Source organism: Artemia franciscana, chromosome 20, assembly GCF_032884065.1.
Source record: "Artemia franciscana chromosome 20, ASM3288406v1, whole genome shotgun sequence".
NCBI lineage: Eukaryota > Metazoa > Arthropoda > Branchiopoda > Anostraca > Artemiidae > Artemia > Artemia franciscana.
In genome coordinates, this window is record NC_088882.1 from 8,655,685 (window position 1) to 8,677,526 (window position 21,842).

General features: G+C 34.8%; 1 protein-coding gene across 1 annotated transcript in view; it reads left to right on the plus strand.

Annotated features, from left to right (window-relative positions):
* Window positions 1-21,842, plus strand: part of LOC136040410 (protein sidekick-like) — a gene marked incomplete in the record, with an annotated part of 274,067 nt that overhangs the window by 128,525 nt on the left and 123,700 nt on the right. Inside the window, 1 exon segment of the mRNA XM_065724684.1 lies at window positions 14,885-14,959. Coding sequence (XP_065580756.1) covers window positions 14,885-14,959 — 75 coding nt within the window.

Sequence of the window (21,842 nt, forward strand, 5' to 3'; positions counted from 1 at the left end):
CTTTTGTTTGCTTCCCAAATATGAATTTTTCGTCAGTGTAGCCACGTTGAATCTTGAAAACTTGCTTCACAAATACAAAGTTTACGTCAGTGTTGCCATGTTGAAATAAATTAGCTAATCTAACTAGTTAAATTTAGCAACGCTTTTCATCCGAAGACATTAATTCTGTTGATTCCAAAAGACAACTAGACCCTCACAAAGAAGCTACATCATCTTAAGTTGTTTGGCTCCATATGTTTTTAGTTAATTTTTAAGCTGATTTTTCAACCATATTTCTTCTCTTTTTTTTGCCCGCTACTACCAAAAACTGAACTTTAGTTTTATATATATAGATATTAATTAAATATAGAAACTAAATTAATAAATACATTTCAAGAGAATAACCGCCTCTCTTCTTCAGCGCGAACAAATAGTATGTATATATTTTTTAATAATATTAATTTAATGCATAATCCTGTATTAAATATAGGTATTGTTTTTCATTAAAAATTGAATTTCCAATTTTTCGCATTTTTGAATAAGTATTATTTGAGCTCTCACCTAAGCAATGCGAACAGTCAAGATTCATTTTTATTTTCCTTAATGCTTCAAGCTCTGGGCTTAAACACGGCTTAACCTAGTAAAGAACTATGGCTACGGTATGCGTTGCAACCTAGTAAAGAACGGGCTCTAGCCCATTGTAACCGAAAGTTTAAAAGAACCGTCAGTTGAGGAAAATCACCATTTGAAGCTAATTCGGGAATGGTAACTATGATTTTTATTAATCTTAATGGTAAAAGTTCATCGTGAAAACAAGTTGATTGGAATTTCGAAGAATGACCTGAAACCCCATTAAAATTGGTGTCTGATTGAAATGAAAACTGCACCGTTGAAACCGCCATTGCCGAAAACCCCATTTAGAAGAATTATAGTTCTTCTATAGTTCCCTATTGTTCTTCTTGTTTTTGGTGTTTGTTATAGTTCCTCATTTTGGGAAACAAGGAAAACTTTCGCATAGAAAGTAGTGATGGCTCTCTTTTTTTTTCTTCTTTTTCGTGTCACCGCCTCTGGGGGTACTAGAACATCCTAGAGAGAGATTAGAGGGCTCATTTGAAAGAAAGTTGCTAGGGAGTTTTTATGAAATACGATATTTGATAAAACTTGCACCTTACAAAACTTATGAAACTTACATTTCACACCCCAGAAAAGTTGCTTTTCTTTGGTATGATGTAATATTTGAGTGACTCTGCTGCCTGACTCCCCCTGGTTATCTTTACTCGGTTCCTGCAAAGAACAACCCGAAGATTTTTTTTTCTGTTTGATACATTTTTATTTTATAAGATAGTAAAGGAAAACATTAATAAACCTAACAAGGCTCATCAAAATATAAAATATGGAAAATTATGTTCTATAGTTACTGCTTTTAGATATTTCTAGTATGGTTATTACTAGTGCGTATATGACATAAATACTTCCCATGTTATCTGGCTACAAGCTCCGTTTTAGGGTATTAACAAAAAATGATGATAAAAAAAAATTTCATAGAAAAGTAAATAGTTGAAGCATTAAATCTTCTGAAATACCAATAAAGTCGTATAATGGATAAATCCATCTAGGCTACACGAAAAGTAGGTCGTTCCTGAACGGGCTGCGAAGAGGTCACAAGGAAGCATTTAGTCAGGGGCGGATCCACAGCAAAATCTTGGGCAAAAGTAAAGAGCAAAAGCCCAATGTGACAAGGGTGCCAATAAGCAAAATCTTGGGGGAGATGTGACGAGGGTGCCAATGATTGACCAATTGACAAATTCTGAAAAAGAAAAAAAAAAGAAGGATAAATTAGGAATGAGGGCACCACAAAAATCTTGGAGGGGAGAGGGTAACCTCTTTGGATCTGCCGCTGGATTTAATTAAAGGAAATTGGAACATCATAGGAGGAGGTAAAGAGTGAAGCTTTGAATAGATTGTTGTGAGGAAGCAGCTTGTGCATCTGTGTTAGACTTGTTCCTGTTGGTGCTGCTGTAAAAAAAATCAAAAAAATAGGAAACTGGGTAATTGCCATATGTATTCTTGTAAAGCAAAGCTTCTTGTTGTGCTTGCTCCCCTCCCCCACTAGGAAATTTCTTGGCAGCGCTCATGATTGAGAAAAAGAGAAGGGAGAGATCAGGAAGTGCAATACTGGGAATGTAAGGATTAAGAAAAAAATTAAAAGAAGAGGAAAAAATCAATAGATTCGTAATAAAAAAAAGAATTGTGTTAAAAGAACAATTTAAATAATACCACACTCTGTTTTAATGACCTGCTGGGTTTGTAAGTTGACTTGACATAACGTTCTTTTAGTGGTGACTGGATTCTTGTCATATCTTACAGTTTTATTTAATTTATGATTTCTTTCCTTTGCTTGTGCTTAGAATCCTAGAAAGAGACTTTTAAGCAATTCTACTGACACCTTCTTTGCATTCTATGGGTAGTATGAAAGTGGATATTACTTACAATTCCCCTACTGAATCCAAAATTCGAATGTTTTTTAAAGGAGACTTACGCTACTATTTTGGTGGCACTTTGTTTAAATTATGATTTTCAATTCGTGATGTGAACACTAGAAACGAACTTCTAAGAAACTTTTCATAATCCCTACTTGATATTTTATGGTTATTACTTTTGTTTCTAAGGGCTTCTGGATAGACTGTCTGTAGGACTTTGTTTCTGCAACTCTATCAAGTCTATCTTATTTGTATGCACTACCATCTATATGAGCTTATTCTAGGTCAGTCTAACGATGTTGGTCTTCTACATTGTTAGGTTCAAGGTCGCAAGGATTTTCTTTGGAAATAAGCACTGCTAATGATCTATTATAAATAAATGTATTTGCCATAGGACAATAGATTTTTAATATTATTTGCGCTCAATTTTCGAAAATGATTCAAATAATCATAGCTAGATGCCCGCAACTAATGGATTTTGAATTAAAAATCAACGGACTCGGCTCAAAATCAACGCCTGGCTTCTTTTCCATCGATAAAGAGTCCGCAGTGATTTCTGACTCCCTATTGCCCAATGAATCAATATCACCACAGTTATAAAAGTGGAAAAGTAAGAACATTCTAAAGTTTAGAGAATTAGTTATCCGACCTGCTCTAGAATAAAATATATTATGGAATTTATTCTTGTCAAAATGCAATAATTACTACAATTGTTCGTGCTAACTCATTACTTCGCTTTGCGTTTATTTCAAAAATTGGGATTCTAGACTTTTCATAATGATTTTGGATGTTAGAGTTGATTACCTACTGTACGGTATTTTATTGATGGAGGGGCGTTGTAATAGGAAAATAACTCATAATTTAAAAACATTAGAAAAGACACTTAATAGGGCTGACCCTATTCAAGAAAGGACTAAGGACAAAGTTCTAAAATGAAAAGCTTCAAAACCAATGTGGCACTCCAAGCATGTAAACCAGGTTTCGGGCAACCCTCGACTGAATGTTTCTGTTGAGTTATTTCTTTTTTTTTATGACCTCGGCTAAAATGGCCTACGAATGGTTCGTATTTTTGAAATTTTATTTGGGAATACGCCTCTTCTTTTGGTCCTCTCTGACTGCCATTAAGAGTAAGATGTATACGAAGGAGCCTAGTTTAAAACCCCTCGCTTGTTAGAGCTTTCAAGGAAAGTGCATTTGTAGTAAATGCCTTACCATGATTCCACCTCTAGCAATTAACCAATTAACCAAATTAGCAAAAACGATATTGTCATTGTTTTTGCCATATGGTTTCCTCATTAAAAAAATAGCAAGTATTAAATCATCTTGGAATTTTTTTTTACAAATTATTTTTTTTTCTACAAAAATAGTATGTATTTTCACCTTCTGCTAGAAAGAGAAACGTCCGTGTCTCTTTTCTTCCTGTGTAGTTCGTGATCGTCGTCGCCTATGATGGCCGTACGTGGAGCTATCTAGTGTGCAATCCCTTCCTTGTACAACTTTTAAAGAAGATATATCCTTACTAAATATTCCCCTATGATTTGATTATCGGCAAGATTTCCCCGCCGCCTGGCTTCTTATCAATATGCAGCTTTTCTACTTGGAAAATTAGGTGACTATAGCCAAATCATTCCGTGACAATTATGTACGAAAAGATGTACCTTGTCAAAACAGCCTTGTAAAGAGGCCCTCAATTGAATATACTTACCCCGCCTATATTCCTTCTTGAGCTGATGGAGAATAAGATAGATTAATTTACTTTTTGGCGGTGACAGGCTTATCATTTGAGGCCTTTTATTGACAGATTCTGTGATGGTCCCAGTTGATGGATTGAACTGTGTCAGTAGTGATTATTAGGCCATTGTATCTGTTTTGCAAATAGAACGCTATTGATCTTTAGCAAATTTAGTAGGATAGGGTAATTAGTTTGGAATTGGAGCAATGGAAATAAAATTATCCATAGACTCGTAAGTGCAGAATGCTGAGGTGTAGGTAAAAAGTTGTGACGTTGTTCAGGCAATATTCAAAAAAGTTTGGAAGAATAGGAAGATAAATCTGCAAACCAAGATTAGAACATTGGAAGCTACAGTGATGGCAGTGGTCGAATATGGTTCCAAAGCGTGGGTGCTCCAAAAAAAAAAAACGGTTTGCTAGATGTTTTCCAGAGAAATTGCCTACAGATTGTTTTGGGTACCCGGCTGACTGATTGTATTTCAAACACTAGGCTGTAGAAAAGTGTGGTTCAGTTCCGCTTTCTAGGCCTATAATGAGAGAAAGGTTGAGATGGCTAGGGCACGTTCTGCGGATGGAGGATGAAAGATTGCCGAAGGTTCGGGTGGGAGAATGTCATAAAGAAAGATTTCAGGAAAATAGGAACTTACTGGGAGGGTGTAAAGAGAGAGGCTTTGAATAGATTAGATTATGATGCGTGAGGAGCGTACGTAGCTGTGTTGGTATCAGGCGGCTTGGTGTTGCAGTGAATTGTTAGTAGTAACAGTAATGCAGAAAAAAAATTAAATAAGTTGAAAGCATTTCAAGGCCATATATATAGAGAAACTCTTTAGCAAAAGAATGGATGGTAAGAAAGTGGTGGAAAATTGGGTTTAGTGAAAAGCAGGACCTAAGTATGTCCTGTCTATCTTATGCTTAAAAAAAATGGTACGTCTGTAAAATATTGGACAACCTTTCAAAACTGGAAGGAATTATGCGGTAGATGATAATTTTGGAAAACTACGGTATGAAAACTGAAAAAATGAGAATGAACTGTCGTTCTTAATAAGCCTATGATAATATGTCGTTTCATGATAATCGATATGTCGATTATCATGAAACGACATCATAAGCTCGATATGTCGTGTCATGTCGAACGATCAAGTAAGCACGATCAAATGTCGAACGATCAAATAAGCACGATATGTCGAACGATCATCATAAGCTCGATATGTCGTTTCATGATAATCAAAACGGCAGATAGGTCTATATTCTGTTTGTTATGCTATTTTTCATATTGAAGATTACTTTCTAGAGACAGATTTACATGTTTCTTCAAAGACAAAATAATCATTTGGAAGAATGAATTTAAATTTTCGATTAACTCCAAAAAATTCGTGTTTTTTTTTGAAGTTTGTCGTAAATATCTGATTTCTATGGTAAGATAACTTGAGTTAAATTGACCTTTATTTATTTTTTTCCATGCAATTTCTTCAAGCTCTGTTTGTTATCCCGTAAGATCAATTGCATCGAAGGGATAAAATAAAACTACTTAAATTTTGAAATTTGAGTCAATTTCGCATTTAGGAAAATGCTACTCAATCAGAGTGAACCATTAATGAAGAGACTAAAATCTTGGAATTTTTCAAATTATCATCTTTATAACAAATCTTATTAAGCTTCAGTACTTGCGCTGCCATCTATAGTCACGTTCCAGTCATCAACCTCGCTTCAATCCACCCAGTGCCGGTTCTGGCCTCTCTTACACCCGGGGCAAAATCTTGATCACCCCTCCCCCTTCTGTCTCACAAAATGTTCAGGCCAAGTTTTAGCAAAATTTTCATTCATTAGCATAATCATTTTCAATTTATTAATTGACTAATAATTTATGTTTTAATTATTTTTTAGTTTATTATTTAAAATTCCAGTTATTTTTAATGTTTAAATTTATTTTTATTTTATTAATTAATTAGTAATTTATTATTTATTTTCATTTATTAACTTCTTTTATCCTAATGAAAATAAAATTGTATAATTAGAAAATGATCATAGCCAGTAGATCATTTATTTGAAATTCTGCGCCCGGATCAAGCGCCCGCTTTGTCCCTCGCCTAATACCGCCTCTGAATCTACCCGAGCTATCAAACAGCTTTATTTTCAGTGACTGGTTCAATAACCTATTTTCTTTAATTTAGCAGCTGCTAATTAAAATTTTTTAATAGCTATTCCTGCAAAAAGAGGACTGGGGTCACAGAAAAAAAATGTTCCGACAAAAATTGAAATCACTGAGGTGAAAAACATACATTTCCAACTTTTTGGTTAAGGCCAACGTCTCTTCGTCTAACCTATTTAGCCGTCTTCTTTTTTCCTTATACAAATCAGTGTGTGATAAGAAGTTCATAGGGCTTCTTAGCTAGATAAAAAGAATAATATTTTGTAAATATTAGTAAATATTTTACTAATATAGTAAATATATATAAGCAAATATTTTAATTTCAGTAATTTTCAAAATGTTTTGTTCCGCTAGACTTTCGGAGCAAAAGGCTAGTTCTTGATCCTCGGTTCATGCGGGAGCAAAATTCCCTCGTCGCTGCAGTTTCATTACCGATTTTGATGATATCAATTGTTTTTGTCAAGGAATAATTCCAGACGGAAATTTTTACTTATATCGGGTGACTGAACGATTTTCCAGCAATTTTCTAGGCGCAACAGTAACAGCAGTCAACTGATGACACAATTAGCACATCCAACGGCAGTGGCCCCAATCCATTAATCTGACTGGGGGGGGGGGGGGCAGGCAAAATGTATTTTTCAAGACCTAGAGGAGGGGAGAAATTTCAAGTTTTTTTTATATTTTCAAAAAAGGGTGTTTTTGAAATCAAAGTAGTAAATCCCCCCACCCCCCAAAGCTCAATTGGTGCCACTGCCTAAACGTCCCTTACTCTATGCATGTGCCTGGCAGGGCTTATATCAACTTTTTACCGAAATTAGTCTCTTAACACTTTCTTCATACAGGAACAAAATTAGCTCAAAGCCTCAATCTAATTGCCAATCTTTCCGATTCTAGTTGTTTTCTCAAGCAATTAATAAAAATGGAAAAATTCACCTTATATTGGGCAATTGAGCGATTTTTCCCAGTAATTTCTCAAATACAACAGCAATCAATGGAAGACATTTAGCATTGAAAATGATCGCATTAAAAAAAAAAAGAATATATATTTACGAAAAATGGGACAAAAATGCAGTTTTTGTTCAGAAAGCACGGGAGTAAAGCTTTATCCAGATCCATTTCATTTTAACCACAATCTTTCAACTTCGAATATTTTTCCCGTAAATGTTGGGAAATTTGGAAATACTCAGTGAACTAAACGGCGACTAATATTGCTAAAACTGACAAATGTCGTCTGTCGGAGCATTTTTTGTGTGTGTGTGTGTGAACTATGGGCGAAACTTCTGCAGATTAAACAGATTAAGCTCAGATTAAGAGCTTTTTTTTTAGCGAAGTTTAAACAGTTTACACAAGGAGGGATTGGCTTGCGGTTTCATCGTCATTGTACAATGGCATCAAGGACGAGAGAGGGTGGAACTTTTGCTGATGCTCCTTTTTTCTTTTTCTTTTTTTTCGGATCAACTAGATTGTGCAGTCTTTTCTACTCATTTAACGGGTTCTGTTAAAGCAAAGATAATCTTTAACAAAATATCTAAAGTTTCTTCACTGAAAAATTGAAAAGGCAAGAAAATTACCCCCCCCCCCCCTAGATCTTGAAAAACTTCCAGTAAGGGGTTTTCCGAACAGATTTTGAAAAAAATATGTTTCCAATGCATAAAACACGATTAAACAAGTAAACTAAACGGGATTTAAGCCATATTTATAATTAAACATTAGTATTAATGAAGCTCACTGTTTTTTTGGGTTAAAGGCTCTATCATGTGCTCCACCTCTTTAGACAAGCAGTGTATGTCTGTGGGATGGGGGAGAGTGAACCATCTTAGGGTTCTGCTGATCTTTATTCTTTTTCTTTCTTTTTTTCGGATCAATTAGATTGTGACCTATGGTTCCAGTCTATGCATTTAACGAGTTCTGTTGAAGCAAAGATGATACTTACCAAAATCTACAAAGTTTGTTGCCAAGAAAAGACTGAGATTGTGAAAAAGATATCGCTTCCATCATGTTTGTATGATATAAACTTAAAGGTTTAGAACGCTTAGAATGCTAATCACCATTTTCTCAAGTGATATTTTGTAGGATGGAGATTGGCTTTGCAATCCCATTTATCACCAGGATTAGCTCTAATAGAGCCAGGCTACTAATCGAAGATTGATTTACTAACATCCTAGAAGAAAATGAAAATAAAATTTAGGATTCTCACGGGTATAGATGTTTGCTTGAGCATTTAATTGAGAAACAATCCTGAAAAATAATCATATGCACAAGGTGAAAGGGCATATATAATATGCTCTATAATTTTAGAGAAATTGAAAAATAAACTTCTTTAAGATTTGTGCAAACTATTGTTTTGTTCGAGCATTCAATTGAGAAACAATGTTGAAAAATAATCATATGCACAAGGTGAAAGGGCATATATAATATGCTCTATAGTTTTAGAGAAATTGAAAAATAAACTTTTTTAAGATTTGTGCAAACTATTGTTTTGTTCGAGCATTCAATTGAGAAACAATCTTGAAAAACAAATCATATGCATAAGGTGAAAGGGCATATGTAATATGCTCATGATTTTAGAGAAATTGAAAATTAAACTTTTTTAAGATTTGTGCAAATTATTGTTTTGTTCGAGCGTTCAATTGAGAAACAACGTTGCAAAAAAAAAGAATAAAAAAAGGTAAATCACACACAATCACATTTTTACACCAATGAGAAGCAAATCTAGTTTTTTAAGATTTTGGAGGAACTGTCGTTTATTTGATAATTCAAGTGAGAAACAATCTTAAAAAAGTAAAGAATGTGCTCAAACAAAAGGGTGTATCTGACACGCTTACAGTTCTATAGAAAATGAAATATAGAGTTTCTAAATATATTTACGAAAGGAAACATAGGTTTTGCAGGAAAAGCTGTTCTTTTCAGGAAAAGCTGTTCTTTGCAAATCTAGTTTTTTAAGATTTTGGAGGAACAGTTGTTTATTTGATAATTCAAGTGAGAAACAATCTTAAAAAAGTAAAGAATGTGCTCAAAACAAAAGGGGGTATCTGACACGCTTACACTTCTATAGAAAATGAAATATAGAGTTTCTAAATATATTTACGAAAGGAAACATAGGTTTTGCAGGAAAAGCTGTTCTTTTCAGGAAAAGCTGTTCTTTGCAAATCTAGTTTTTTAAGATTTTGGAGGAACAGTTGTTTATTTGATAATTCAAGTGAGAAACAATCTTAAAAAAGTAAAGAATGTGCTCAAAACAAAAGGGGGTATCTGACACGCTTACACTTCTATAGAAAATGAAATATAGAGTTTCTAAATATATTTACGAAAGGAAACATAGGTTTTGCACGAAAAGCTGTTCTTTGCAGGAAAAGCTGTTCTTTGCAAATCTAGTTTTTTTAAGATTTTGGAGGAACAGTTGTTTATTTGATAATTCAAGTGAGAAACAATCTTAAAAAAGTAAAGAATGTGCTCAAAACAAAAGGGTGTATCTGACACGCTTACACTTCTATAGAAAATGAAATATAGAGTTTCTAAATATATTTACGAAAGGAAACATGGGTTTTGCAGGAAAAGCTGTTCCTTGCTCGGGCATTCAATTGAAAATTTTTTGATCATTCAAGTGAGAAACAATCTTAAAAAAGTAAAGAATGTGCTCAAAACAAAAGGGTGTATCTGACGCGCTCACACTTCTATAGAAATTGAAATATAGAGTTTCTAAATATATTTACGAAAGGAAACATAGGTTTTGCAGGAAAAGCTGTTGTTTGCTTAGGCATTCAAATTGAGAATTTTTTTTAATATCAATAATGTGAGTGAAGACGAAGTATTCGAGTGAGAAACAAGCTTGAGAAAAAAACACTCAAAATGAAAAGGCAAATCTCAAGATTCAACAGATGCAAAGGTCTTTGGTATCAATATAACTAGTTGCAAGGTTTTTAGAATGTTCAGTCAGCTAGATGTCACTAAAGCTTTAGGTCCTGATGCGCCCCCATCTCGTCCTCAAGTATGTGACCTCAAATTCGGTTTGAGGTCGGTTCTCTCGCCTTCTTGTTTGGAAAACGTTTTGCTCCAGGTTCGTTCCCGAAACAGTAGAAAATTGCTCACATTTTCCTTGTCCCGAAGCTGATGCCAACCCCACTAGTGCAGGATCTTATCGCTCAATCAGCGCCCTATTCAGCCTAGAAAAAGTTTTTCAGGGTGTCATAAATAAGTCATCCTATTAGTACTTTCAGTTTCATCGGTTGTTGACTGACATACAACGCTTTTTTTTAGAAAGATAGAAAGAAACCTACGTTAGACCAATTCATTTTGCACTATCAAGAGTGGGTTAAGCTCTTGTCACAGGGGCGCGACATTCGTCTTCTCTTCTTTGACATCGCAAAAGCTTTTTATCTTGCATGGAGGGTGGCTACTTGAGGTGTTCACTGATTTTCTTTTTCAATGTTCATTGCGAGTTGGTTTTGATTTTTTTTTTATATTAGAAGAACTTCCAGAGTTATCAGGAGTATTCCAAGGAAGTATTCTTGGGCCAACTCTTTTCCTGGTCGTCATTAACAACCTGGGTGGCGATAAAACCTTACCAATTTGCTGATGATACGGCAAAAATAATATCCATAGCAAAGGAAGAATATCCCAGCAAACCCCATAAAAAACATGAAACCGGCTTGGAAAAAATTCAAATACGGGTGGATGCGTTCTTGTCAGCTTCAATGCATCAAAAACAAAAGAGCTTCTTGTTTCGAAGGCGCAAAATGTTAAGTCTCATCCTGACTTGGTATCTTCAAAGGAGTAGTAACAAAAAGATTGGGTAAACTACCCCTTCTTTGAGTCGACTTTTCGTCAGATATAATGTGGGTTGAACATCTCAGCAAAGACCGAAGGGAGGTAAGTACTGTATCTTAGCTGTTCTCCTCCCCACCATGAATGTAATTATCCACTTAACGTCTATGGATCTTTGGATATATGATGTATTGCAAAAAAGGAAGTCTAATAGAAATTCCTATTCAGTTCCTAGCAAGTCTGCATGTTCAAGTGTTAAAATTTGAAATGCTTAGAATGCAAATGATCACTTGCTCAAGTGGCATTTGGTGGTCGGAAACAGGCTTTGCTGTCCCATTTGTCATAGTTGTTGACTCAAACATAATCAGGTTAATAATAGCTCATCGATTTGCTAGCATCCTAAATTATATCATCTCGAGTCAACTAAAGCAGCCTTGGAGTTTCTCAACGAGCTGGAAAATTATGGAAAAGTAGTGGAGAAAAAGTAAATTTTCGACTGCGGGACATGATTTTATTTACAATAATAATTTTTTCCAGAGACATAAGTCCGGAAAATGGTAGTTTTTTTGCTATTTTAAAATTATAAATAGGTCGATTGCCATCTAATTTGAGTGTTCTTTCAATGAGGGATAGGGGTTAGACAGTTATTAAAATAAGATTGAAATTGTTAATCAATTATGTCAGCATTGTAATTTTTTAATATATCCTAGTATTTTCCAGAGTTAAATTAAGTAACTTAAGTGAAGTTACTTATCGGGTTGGATGTTAATACTTGTGTTGCATTTTGGTTTAATAAATATTTCTCTCTGTGTTACTCTTTATGCTATTACAGTTTTGAAACTTTAACTGTCAACTAAAAGGAGGAACGTAATAATTTTATTCTTATTATATTAGCAATAGTCCCATTAAAGTAGTAATATTATAACTATTGTATAGATGTTATATATATATATATATATATATATATATATATATATATATATATATATATATATATATATATATATATATATATATATATATATATATATATATATATATATAGGGATCGGCCACAACGATCCTCCCAAAAAAAGTGACTTTAGTTATTTCACAACTAAAAAAGTAACTACCAAGAGGTACTCAGAGCACGGGCAGATGAACCACACAGTCCCAATTACTGTCTTATGATCATCATCGCCCTCTAAAAGCCCGTGAGGTTACGGAAAAGAAGACTGGAAGTCTTATTTTATCTTCTATTAATTTATTTGCTCATACAAAAAGACAACTTTAATGGAAGCACAACTTCGATCAAGGTAAAAAGAGCAAACATCCCCAGTAAAGCAGAACTTTTGAATGTTTACGAACATGAATAAACCATACGATTGGCGATAGATATAGAAATTCTCTCCTAAGACCAAATTTCAAATTGGTTTTATATTTATGTTCACGTCTCTTTCCGTCTGATCTTAACAAAAAGGTTCTTCATACAAGTCCAGTCGGAAAAAAAAATCAATTTCTAGACAATTTGTTTTATCATTATTACAGGCTTCGCGACTCCATCAAAGGTGATGATATGCCGCTAGTCCCTCGTTTTCCAGTACTTAGGTTTATATTATGCCTTCTCTTGAACGCGTCAAAGGACGGATTTTCCGAGATTACCTCTGCTAGCAAGCTATCCCATGTGGCGACCAATCGTCGGGCAAAACTTGTTTTCAGATATTCTTTGAGGGGAGTACCCTGCTAGAGGTAGACCTGACGGGCTGTACTTCGGCGCGTTGATCGCAAGGGCTTTGCTCTGTCAGCAACGAGTTTCGATAGCTCTTCTGATTCAGGGTTATACATATGTAATTGTAGAAAACTGAAATTGAGGCCACGTCGAAGTGTTTCTGCATTAACTGTGGGGTTTTAGCTATCGTGTTGCCAGAGGTGCTGCACCAACTGCTCGATTTTGAATCCGTTTGAGTGAAGCGATGCGGCTTTTTCCGAAGAGAGGACCTGCATATTCCATGACGAGTCTGATGCACAAAATGAATAGTAGCAGAATATACTCATCAGGGAGGAGACTTTTGCATCTTAGGATAACTCCAAGATTCTTGGAGCATGAGGATCTAATTTTACTGATATGTCCAGTCCATTAGAGACCCGAAGAGGAGTTAACTCCAAGTAGGCGTATTGTATCAACTCGTGCTATTGCCTTTCGTTTGAAGACGAAATCAGGATGAGCCCTCATATTACGCGCCTTAGAAATTAGGAGCTCTTTCGTTTTCCATTTATTAAAACGACTCAACTTAGGGCATCATCGGATCCTAAACAAGATCGTTTTTTAAAAGCAGTAAAAATGCAACATGGGTTATATCAATACATTACAAGGTTTAACTTTTTAACTGTTATATTTCATTTACCAAAACTTCAGAGAGAGACACCTTTATTATACATATCATCAATATACAAAAGAACCACATTTGCCACTATACAAAGTCAAAGACTTTCTATAGTTGCTTATTAGTGGCTGATAAACATTCAATGAACAACAGTACCGACTTCATTAAAAAAAAGGAAAATAAAGAAGAGAGAGAGAAAAAAAAAATCCTACTTAAATAACAAGACAATAAGCCATCCCATTTGAATTATTCACTTAATCTCTTCCCAGAAGGTGGTTCTTCAGTCTACTCTTAAACTGGCTAATATTTTCTAATAACCTTATTCTCGTTGGTAAAGAATTCCATACTATTGGTCCAGCAAACCTGGAACTGAAACTTTTAGTCCCAAATTAACCTTTTTTTTAGTCCCAAAATTAAAACTTTTTAACCTCCCATGGAGAGAAGAACTCTTGAAGTAGGTTTTATAAATTGAAGGACATCAATAAAACAACACATCTCGTTGATAAACAGTAGAACTTTATAAATAAAACAATACACCTTATCAGAATAATAATGGAAATTAACTATGTTAACCAAAAAAAAAAAAAAGAAACAAAGATATCCTGGGTAGGAGGGTTGTGGAAGGCTTCCTCAACATGGGTACACTAAAATAGACAAAAATAATACATTTTAACAAATAAGTACCATATTTTAATGTTCCATCATAATTGGTCTATAAACAATCTTTAATATCTTCTTCTTTAATTTCAGCTGTGATTTCCAGGATGAATCATTTATAATTTTATGTTCCAATTAATATTTGTTTGAAATTAATAGTGTTTGTTATGTAATTGAAAATGTAGATTTTTCAAATCTAACACGAAGAATTTGGTATGTTCTAAACCGCCTAATAGCCGAATGAGGGGGGGGGGGAGAATCAATATTTATTAAAAAAATTATTGCTGGGATTTTGTATTTTAAAATAACATGTCGAAACTTTAACTTCTTATCTTTGTTTTATATCTAGCAAACCTAAGAAAAAAAAATATCGTTTCTGTTTCTGATACATTTTCAAGTTTTGATGATCGATGTAAAAACGTGTAAAAACACAATCTGTCATATTACATCCTCAAGATCAGAAAACGTAAATTGTTTTTATTTTGTTTTTTTCTTTCGGTTTTCTTGTTGTTCAAATTCTCTGAGAGACCATTTCCTGAATATCGTTGATCTATGAATAAATTATTAGTAATCAAATATCGAAAACATCAATTTGCTTTTATGGTTTGTCAATTCTAGATGAAAAGATACAAGTTGCTTTCCCCACTTTGTGACCCAAAGATCTTTCAAATCTATTAAAAAGCAATTTCCCTTCATCATAAAATAGGAAACTTTCCGAAAGTCGATGTAAAGCTTCATTTCATTGGAATTTTATTTCACAGCCATTTCACGGTTGAGTCCAATTGCACGACTACGTGACTATCAGTTAAAGGAGAGATGGATTTCAAGTGACTACTGTAAGAGTTCATGAGCTTATTGAGAATGTTTTGTCTCTATGTTGCACGTTTTTTAGTTACTGTTTGTTCACGTGATCTTTTAGCTTTGTCTTCTTTCTGCTTTTGAAAAAGAAAAAGAGATATCGAATGAAGGTAATCAGTGGTTTTTAAAATTGAGTCCTTAAACTTGGTGGGAAACAGACGAGGATGTACCCTTTCGGGCATCAAGGGAGTTGGAATTAATTCCGATAAATCCGGAATTAATTGCGGATTATGGAATTAATTATGGAATTAATTAATTATGGGATTGATTATGGAATTAATTCCGTTAAACTGTTGATATGGATTTGCAATCAATCTGTTCTGAGTTCTTTATTTAACAATAAATTTCATAAACAAAAATTACTTCAAGACAATCTCCCCATAAGGCTACATGGCCGGGAAAGAACATGGGAGAAAAAAAATACCAACACAAAAAAATATAAACAAAATCCAAAAAATACTTGTCACATCTTCGATAATACCGCCGGAATCCTCCCCATGGTTCCAAGTCTTTGAATTTTTAGCAAATACGGTAACACCATTTTTTCCTCCTGGTTTTCTTTCCTGAGAGGGTTCCGGTTCACAAACACTTGTATCTCGACATATTGTGGCTTCAGGACGACGCAGACCGTGGTCAAGAACCTCTAAACTAAACTAGTAGAAATTAGCTCTAAAAGAACAAAAGCAGAAATTTGCTTTAAACAGCCACCCTGGACCTAAGTGTCAATGCGCTTTGCTGAAAACTCTGTAGATTTCAAAAAGTAAAACAATTTTTTTAAATAAAAATTTTACTATCCTATTCTCTTTCTAAAGATTTACATAAAATGTGCAGAGTGGATGTTTGTCTTATGTTCAATAAAGTGCAAATGAAGTGATGATCGAGGGTGGCTTAAAGGGCGGTACTGCCTCTTTTATTTCGGGCCGAGATCTTTATCTTTTCATGTTTAAATTTAGATTTGTGTCGGATCCTTCTCGTTATGCACTTAAACGTCATTTTTACTTTATTTTGCTTTCTAGAATAAATTTCTATTCGTTTCAAATATTAAAATGTCTTTTGAAGTAATTCATTAGCGGAATCGAATAAAAACATACAAGAAAATATTTCTTTGATAATTGGCTATATAATAAAAGCAATCGCTTTCCTTTTAAATTAAAATATTCCTTCTTCGAAGGGCCGGGGTCAGCTATGACGCGACTATCAGTTGGGGAGAGATGCACTGGCTACAGTATTAGAGCTCGTGAAGCCATTGAGGTTTTTTTTCTGTACTGCATGCTCTTTTTGCCTTTATTCACATGTGTTCTTTTTAGCCTTGTCTACCGTCTGCTTTTTAGTTTGTTTTCTCGTAACTCAGCATTTCTACTCGTAAAATTATTGAAAAGGAAGGGACAAACATGTTAACCAGGAATTTCCTTTGAAGAAGGGCTGACAGGTCTATTTTCATCTAAGTTTTAACAAATCATGCAGGTTGTCATGATTGTCACATACAGTGGAAGTGTGCCACGTGTAGCACGATGAACCTTGCCGTGGCTGAAGTTTGTATGCATACGGCAAGGAGATATCCATACGCAGTGGAACTTATGACCCTCCGAGGAGGGCCGGATTCATACAGCGTGTGCCAAAGAACAAATTTTCGGTAAAACGGGGATTTATAGGACTATTTTTTTTGGTATTGTCTTCTCCAGAAAAATTCATTTTAACCTTGTATTTTTTCCTCTGAAAAAAAAAAGCTAAAATAATGTCACCTTTCGATATAAACAGTTTTCTTTAGTATGTACATGTGCTGACGTCAAAGGCGTTACTTTGGCTTTTTATAAAGTAGGGGGATAAACAAAGAATTTCCCTGGAGGACACAAGCCATTAGTAAAGTTTTATGAATCACTAGTTCCCATTAAACTCAAAATTTGTGCACAAAAATCAGTCCCTCATTTTATTAGGGAGAGGGTGGTCCAATCTTATAAATTTAATTCTTTGATGTTTAAAACCGGGGAAATATACATGACGGCTCAAGACTACTACTACTACTACTACTACTACTACTACTAATACTCACTGCAGTACTAAGCCGCCTGAGGCCAACACAGCTACGCACGCTCCTCCTCCAACCTAATTTATTCTAGGCCTCCTTCTTTACACCCTCCAGACATCCTCCCAACCCAAACGAGGACGACCTGATTTCCGTGTAGCCCCAGACGGTTGGCCAAAAAGGACAATCTTCGGTAATCTGTCATCCTTCATCCGTAGAACGTGGCCTAGCCATCTCAACCTTTCTTTCATTATAGCCCTAGAAAGCGCGATTGAACCACATTTTTTGTGTAGCCTACTGTTTAAAATCCGGTCAAAAATACACCTATTCTAGCTCCCTGAACTTGCAAAACCTCAAAAAATTCATTCATTTTGCTCACACTTTCATGTCTGAAGAATTAATGAACTTAATCTAAATTAACACTTAGCTAAATTACACATTTGTATAGCCTTTATGTGTTCATACGTTTTACTTAGGTTTATATCTTGCCTTTCCCCCCTTTATATTAGTCCTAATGCCTCAACAACGTTTGATCTGTATTCACACATCCAGGTTATGTTCTACTCAGCGGCACCAATTAATGAAAATTAAGATGGGGGCAATATCTTCTATTGATTTTCTTAGAAACGAAAATACAAGAAAAGCATATTTTTAAAATATAGGACGGAAGGAATTGTTTTCTCAATTTTTTTTTTATTCAAATACAAGGAAACTATACACAAAACCTAGAAGAAGAATGCTATTGCCCACTCCAAATAGCCCTCCTGGTTTTACTTGCTTCAAATCACATATTTTTAGTTACCTGTATTCAAATACACTTTTTTTTATTCCTTCTAGTACTATAACACTAGATAAGACCTAACAGAACATCCTCCGTATACGAGTGAGCTGCCCCCTCCTCAGCACCTTGCTATTCACGCTAAAGTATTTCTGTACTTTAAATAGCTTCTTATTCTAAACGGCCCTTGTGTTTCAGGAGGCGTTCTAAAAGAACTGGGAACCAAAGTCAAACTTTGGCTTAAAGATCGAGGTATTGCTGAGGGGACAGCTCCCCTCATATATGAAATAATTCTAAAATCTTTGAGTTTCGGTTACTAGTGGGCCAAGTCACTCCTTACTTTCAGTTTGTTACCACAAACTGTTTGATAACTTTATTCCAGTGGTGTGTGCCAAAGGAAATTATGTAAAAATAAAAACTCAGCCTTAGTATTGTGACTTCTTATGATCCTTTATTACCATCTCATAATTAATTATCGTCTTCTCATTCTCAAGATTATGCTCGACAAGTCGAGCCCCGTGTGCTTAACTACTCTGTTATTACACCTCGATGCTGGGAAATACCAGAGAAGTATCTCTGGAGAATCTGATGTCCATAAAACAAAAGCTAATGGCTATCCTTTTCAGATCAAAGTACCTTTCTCTTAATTGTTACTGAGAGAGTGGTTTGATTATCAAATTTGGTCTATGATTATGGAATCAATCAGAACATACTTTGAATTTTAAGATGAGACAACAAGAGACACCCCTCCATCTCTCTCAGCTGTGTAGAATTCAGCTTGTGTAGAATTCATGTTTCAACCCTACCTCGATTTGCCACTGAGTCAGGATTGCCACCACGGTCAGTTCCTAAAATGCTTCAATTGCCCAAACTTGCTTGCTACACCACAATTTTCGGTGGTACAGTTAAAATTTGTTTACGCGTGTCGGAGCTTGCGCCGCGACACGCCTCTGCTCCGTTTAAGTGTACTTGGATTAGGTCAATTGTTTAATCTTTTTTTAAGCAGTTCGTGGTAAAGAACTGTAAATAAGGAGTGACACGCCTCAACAGTAACCGAAACTAAAAAAAAAACGGAATTTGGCACCAATATAAAAAAAAAATCGTCTTGTTATGCTGATTTCAAATATATAATTTTAGTCATACGCATAAAAGGTTACGAGCCTGAGAAAATTAGCCTGATTTTCAAAAAAAGGGAAACACACCCCCTAAATGCCATAGTCTTAAGGAAAATCACACCATCAGATTCAGCATATCATAGATTACTACTTAATAGTTTCAATCTCCTATTTGCAAAAATATCGTTTTTTTTAAAGAAAAAAAAAAACAGTTTTTTTTTAACTGAAAGTTAGGTGCGATATTAAAACTTAAGACAAACAGAAAGTATTCCGTATATGAAAGAGGCTGTCCCCTCCTCAACACCCCGCTCTTTACGCTAAAGTTTGACTCTTTTTCACGACTCTAATTTTTAAAACAATAAAAAACTTTAGCGCAAAGAGCAGGGCATTGAGGAGGGAACATCCCCTTTCATACACGGAATAATTTCATGTCGCTCCTTACTTTCAGTTAAAAAAACTTGTTTCTTTATATTTAATTTCTGACCGTTTTTGAATTAATGCAGGTTGTGAATTTGGCTCACCGTATATGAATAATTAGAACGATATTTGCATATTAATTCTACTTTTTTTAAATTAATAATAACCTTATAATAACCTAAGTGTGATTTTTATTCCAGTTGTTTAAGAATGACTCCTGAATCACAAAGGCTGTTTAATTAGAATAATAAACTCTTTAAAAGTTAAAAAAGAAACTTTAGCGTAAGAGCGAGCTATTGAGGAGAGGCAACCCCCTCATGTACGTAATAATTATTTCCGTTTTAAGTTTTAATGTTTTTCCTTACTTTCAGTTGGAAAAAAACTTTTTTTATTTGATAATCACCACAAGCCGAAGACATACAACGTCTTTTGTTTATTATCACAAAAAAATTCGTAATTATGAAGCTGCTGAAGATAGAATTCAATGCTGAGATTGGCCAGAAAACAACACAAACAAATTATTGCTTGTATCGTCCATTATTTTACAAAATTTGAACTTTAGTGCGAGGTATTGACGAGGGGGCGAACTTTCTCATATAACTAATATGAGGGGGTTTGCCCGCTTCCTCGTCAATATCTCGCCCTTTACGCTAAATTTCGAATTATGTTCCAATTCTTTAGGAATGATCCCTGAATCATAAAGGCCGTTTAATTAGAATAATTAGCTCTTTTGAAATTACTAAAAATACTTTAGCGTAAAGAGCGAGGTATTGACGAGAGGGTACGAACCACTTTATATACGAAATAATTTCCGTTCTTTATAAGTTTTAATGTTTTGAAGTTTTTTGTGTAGAACCGCACTTTCGTAAGTTAAAATCTATAAGCAAAATAAATCAGTTCTTGGTAACGAACTGTAAGTAATCAGTGACTTGGCCCAATAGTAACCGAAACTGTAAAAAACTGAGTTTTAATGTAACTAACGGAGTTACAATAAACTGTAAAAAACCAAGATTTTCCATGAGGGGAAGGGGGATATTTCACAGAAGATGAGCTAGATTTACTGGTGCATAAATTGAAAAATGAACAGAACTTATTTCATATATAAAGGGCTCCCCCCTCCTCAATACCTTGCTCTTTACGCTAAAGTTTGACTGTTTGTCCCAATTTTTTAAGAACCTCTACTGAAACACGGGGGCCGTTTAATAAGAATAGGAAGCTTTCATAAAAGTGCCAACAGCTTTAGCGTAAAGAGCAAAGTATTGAGGAGTGACAGCCCTATGTATATATACGGAATATGTATATCAAAATTAATATTCAAATTATGTTTTAATTTTACATATACAGTGAGCCAAATTCGAACCAGTATTAGTTGCAAAACACTAAGAAACTAAAGAAAAAAATTTTTCGACTTAAAGTAAGGAGCGACATTAAAACTTAAAACGGACAGAAATGATTCCGTATATGAGAGGGGCTCCTCCCTCCTCAACGCCTCACTCAAGGGAGTGCCCCCTCCTCAACGCCTCACTCTTTGCGCTAAGGTTTTTATTGTTTTAAAAAGTAGAGTTGTGACAAAGAGTCAAACTTTAGCGTAAAGATTGAGGCGTTGAGGAGGGAACAGGCCCTTTCAAGTACGGAATAATATCTGTTCGTTTTGAGTTTCAATATCGCTACTTATTTTCAGTGAAATAAATTTGTTGTTTTTCCTTTAATTAACTAGTTAAAATAAACGACGCTTTTTGTCCGTTAAAGTTCAAACTATAACAGTCTGTTGATCCAAAAGACTGTTGCATCTTTGGAGGAGAGTTACACCTTCTTAAGCTGTTTGCTGCTACATATTTGAACTACAGAGTTTTGCTGATATTTCATCGACGTGTCTCTCTTTTTCGGTGCACCCGCTGCTACCATTAAGAGGAAAAAGGTAAAGAATACCTTTGATTTTTGATTTTTTTTTTGATTTTTTTTTGAATACCATTTGATTTTTACAATCCCTACCGGTGGTGCTGATATCCGTTTCGTGGCCCTTCAACCAGGAATTGCAATGGGGGGATGGGGGTCAATTGTCCTATGCTTTCGCACACCCTTCCTGTTTACCTTCTCTGCATTTCTGCAGGTACCCATTTAGAGTTGAGCTGACTCTGGGCGTGCTTACAGAGTCACGACACTAAAACACCTTCATAACCAAATAACCATCAAAACAAGGACTCGAACTCCTTTCCTCTCGGACAAACGGTCTCAAGTCTAGCTGTCGGCTAAAACTGCATTAAAAGGCCTTCTCCGTTAAAAAATAAGGTCCTTATTTTTCTTACTTTCTTAAGTCATAAATGGTTGTGTAAATTTCCACTTAACCATTTCAAACAAACCGCTTTTTTTAATGTCCTTGGTACTTCAACGAATTATTACCCCTTTTAACAGAACTTTTTGTATGTTGACAACAACAAAAAATGAAAGAAAGAAAACTATGTGAAATAAGTGTAGTAAGGAAATGCACATTTTGGAACATTCTTTTATATGCTTTTAATATGCAATTG